This window comes from Montipora foliosa, chromosome 4, assembly GCF_036669935.1.
Source record: "Montipora foliosa isolate CH-2021 chromosome 4, ASM3666993v2, whole genome shotgun sequence".
Taxonomy (NCBI): domain Eukaryota; kingdom Metazoa; phylum Cnidaria; class Anthozoa; order Scleractinia; family Acroporidae; genus Montipora; species Montipora foliosa.
Window position 1 is genome coordinate 13,974,824 of NC_090872.1, and position 2,500 is coordinate 13,977,323.

Genomic DNA, 2,500 nt, shown 5'->3' on the forward strand with positions numbered 1-2,500 from the left:
CCATTTTGTCCGTCAAGGTGATTATCGGCTGATAATCCGAGAAAGCGGAGCGTTCCATTAACTTTCATCTCAAGTTTCCCAAAATTTTAGTTGAATGGAAGTGAAATGCCCCTTTTCTCGAAATTTATGGATTGTGATCAATCGAGAAAGCGCGGGCTTCGAGTTTTGCGCACGACCGTATAGGCCGGGCTAATTGAAATGTCAAAAGATAACGCTTTTATTTTATTCTTTAATTGGAATCGCGCAGTTTGACTCCTTAGGACAAATTACGCATCGTATAAATACACAGGTGATTATTTCAGAAAAAGAGAAAAAAAAAACATTTCAACGCGAAATCATCTTCAATTAAAGTGGCCAAACGACTACTGGCAGCCATTTTGTCCGTCAAGGTGATTATCGGCTGATAATCCGAGAAAGCGGAGCGTTCCATTAACTTTCATCTCAAGTTTCTCAAAATTTTGGTTGAATAGAAGTGAAATGCCCCTTTTCTCGAAATTTATGGATTGTGATCAATCGAGAAAGCGCGGGCTTCGAGTTTCGCGCACGACCGTATAGGCCGGGCTAATTGAAATGTCAAAAGATAACGCTTTTATTTTATTCTTTAATTGGAATCGCGCAGTTTGACTCCTCAGGACAAATTACGGATCGTATAAATACACAGGTGATTATTTCAAAAAAAGAGAAAAAAAAAACATTTCAACGCGAAATCATCTTCAATTAAAGTGGCCAAACGACTACTGGCAGCCATTTTGTTCGTCAAGGTGATTATCGGCTGATAATCCGAGAAAGCGGAGCGTTCCATTAACTTTCATCTCAAGTTTCTCAAAATTTTGGTTGAATAGAAGTGAAATGCCCCTTTTCTCGAAATTTATGGATTGTGATCAATCGAGAAAGCGCGGGCTTCGAGTTTCGCGTACGACCGTATAGGCCGGGCTAATTGAAATGTCACGAGATAACTCTTTTATTTTATTCTTTAATTGGAATCGCGCAGTTTGACTCCTCAGGACAAATTACGGATCGGCAACTTACATAACCTGCAGTGCATGCGTCTTGTTGGGCCCGTCGAGTTCGCTTGTTGGGGCGATCGAGTTCGCGTTACAATCTTGCGACCGCCATTTTATAGACCGTGCCATGTTTCAAGATGGTGGGTGAACTTTTTACGATGTCAGCGCTCGCTCCAAGAAATCTCGCTTGCTCTGCAGGCTACAACTGTCTTACAGAATTGCACTAATTTGCCGCTTTAAATTATACATATGTTTGCTGAAAATAACACGATTGTTACACTTCAGCAAACACAATGTCCTCAACTTGAAAGAATGATTATATTTCCAGTTTGTATAAAGAATCAGCAGCTGTAACTTACCTGGCAAATTAACATTAAAATGCCTGCATCAAGTTTATTTAACAATTATTCGCCCTGAGCCTGAGGCGAATAATTGTTTTAGTAAAAATACACAGGTGATTGTTTCAAAAAAAGAAAAAAAAGAAAAACATTTCAACGCGAAATCATCTTCAATTAAAGTGGCCAAACGACTACTGGCAGCCATTTTGTCCGTCACGGTGATTATCGGCTGATAATCCGAGAAAGCAAGCCAATGAGAGCGCGCGATTTCGTATAATCACCTGTGTGTTTATACTAAAAGGTTTTAGTTTGCGAACATTTGAATATTCCAATTTTAATATATATAATTTTATTGAAGTTAATCTAAACCATTTATCTAATTAGTTGTAAGCTCACCAAAAATGCACATTTGAAAGTTACATGGATCTTATTGCCTGGAGCCCATGAATAATGCTTGAGTCTTTGTCTTTGAAAGTAAATCATGGAAGAAAAGATGTCAGTTTAAAATATTCTCGAAAACATATTCACGCTGCTTATATTGGGTTTTTCAGTTGATCTGTTGACTCTTTTCTGTGTATTCCCGGGATTGCCATGTGTACTTCGTCATGGGTTTAGCACAGGAAATAAGATGTGCCATAAATACTTTACAACCGGATGAGACGTTGTCAGTTTGATTCCAACTACTCATTGGGTGCCAATTATGCTGAATTTATCACAGGGAAATTTGTTTGGGCGGAAATTGACTTCATATATATATTCGTGTAGTTACTTTGTTTTCTTTGTCGCTTAAAATCGAAAGTCAAAGTGCGTCCTTCGAATTTATTTTCGTTTTCAAACCCGCTTGAACTTTGGTTAAGGAAAATTCCCAGCCGACTTGATCTAATAAAAGCAAGCGTTATTCATTTTCGAGAAGTAGCAGCTCTATCCTTTCCAAACCTTTACCATATGCAACATCACCCCTCACTTTGGTTCTGGAGACTCCTAACCCTGTTTCTTCAGCTTTATTTTCCTCTGGGTGTACGTCTTAAGTGAAGTAGTTCGATTTGCTTAGCAGCCTGTTTCCCACGCTTAGCAGAGAAAGAAGGCCTACAAGCTCGAAAAAGACTGGCTGCACCATATTGATAATTTGCACTGAACGCAAAATAAATCGCTGGATTA

At 38.8% G+C, this 2,500-nt stretch overlaps 1 protein-coding gene across 1 annotated transcript in view; it reads right to left on the reverse strand.

The window, feature by feature from the left end:
• Positions 1–814: 814 nt before the first annotated feature.
• The window catches only part of LOC137999944 (QRFP-like peptide receptor), a 2,834-nt gene continuing 1,148 nt past the window's right edge, over positions 815–2,500 (reverse strand). The window contains exon 1 of the mRNA XM_068845987.1: positions 815–2,500. This exon is cut by the window's right edge and continues 1,148 nt beyond it. Coding sequence (XP_068702088.1) covers positions 2,344–2,500 — 157 coding nt within the window. The 3' untranslated portion in view covers positions 815–2,343.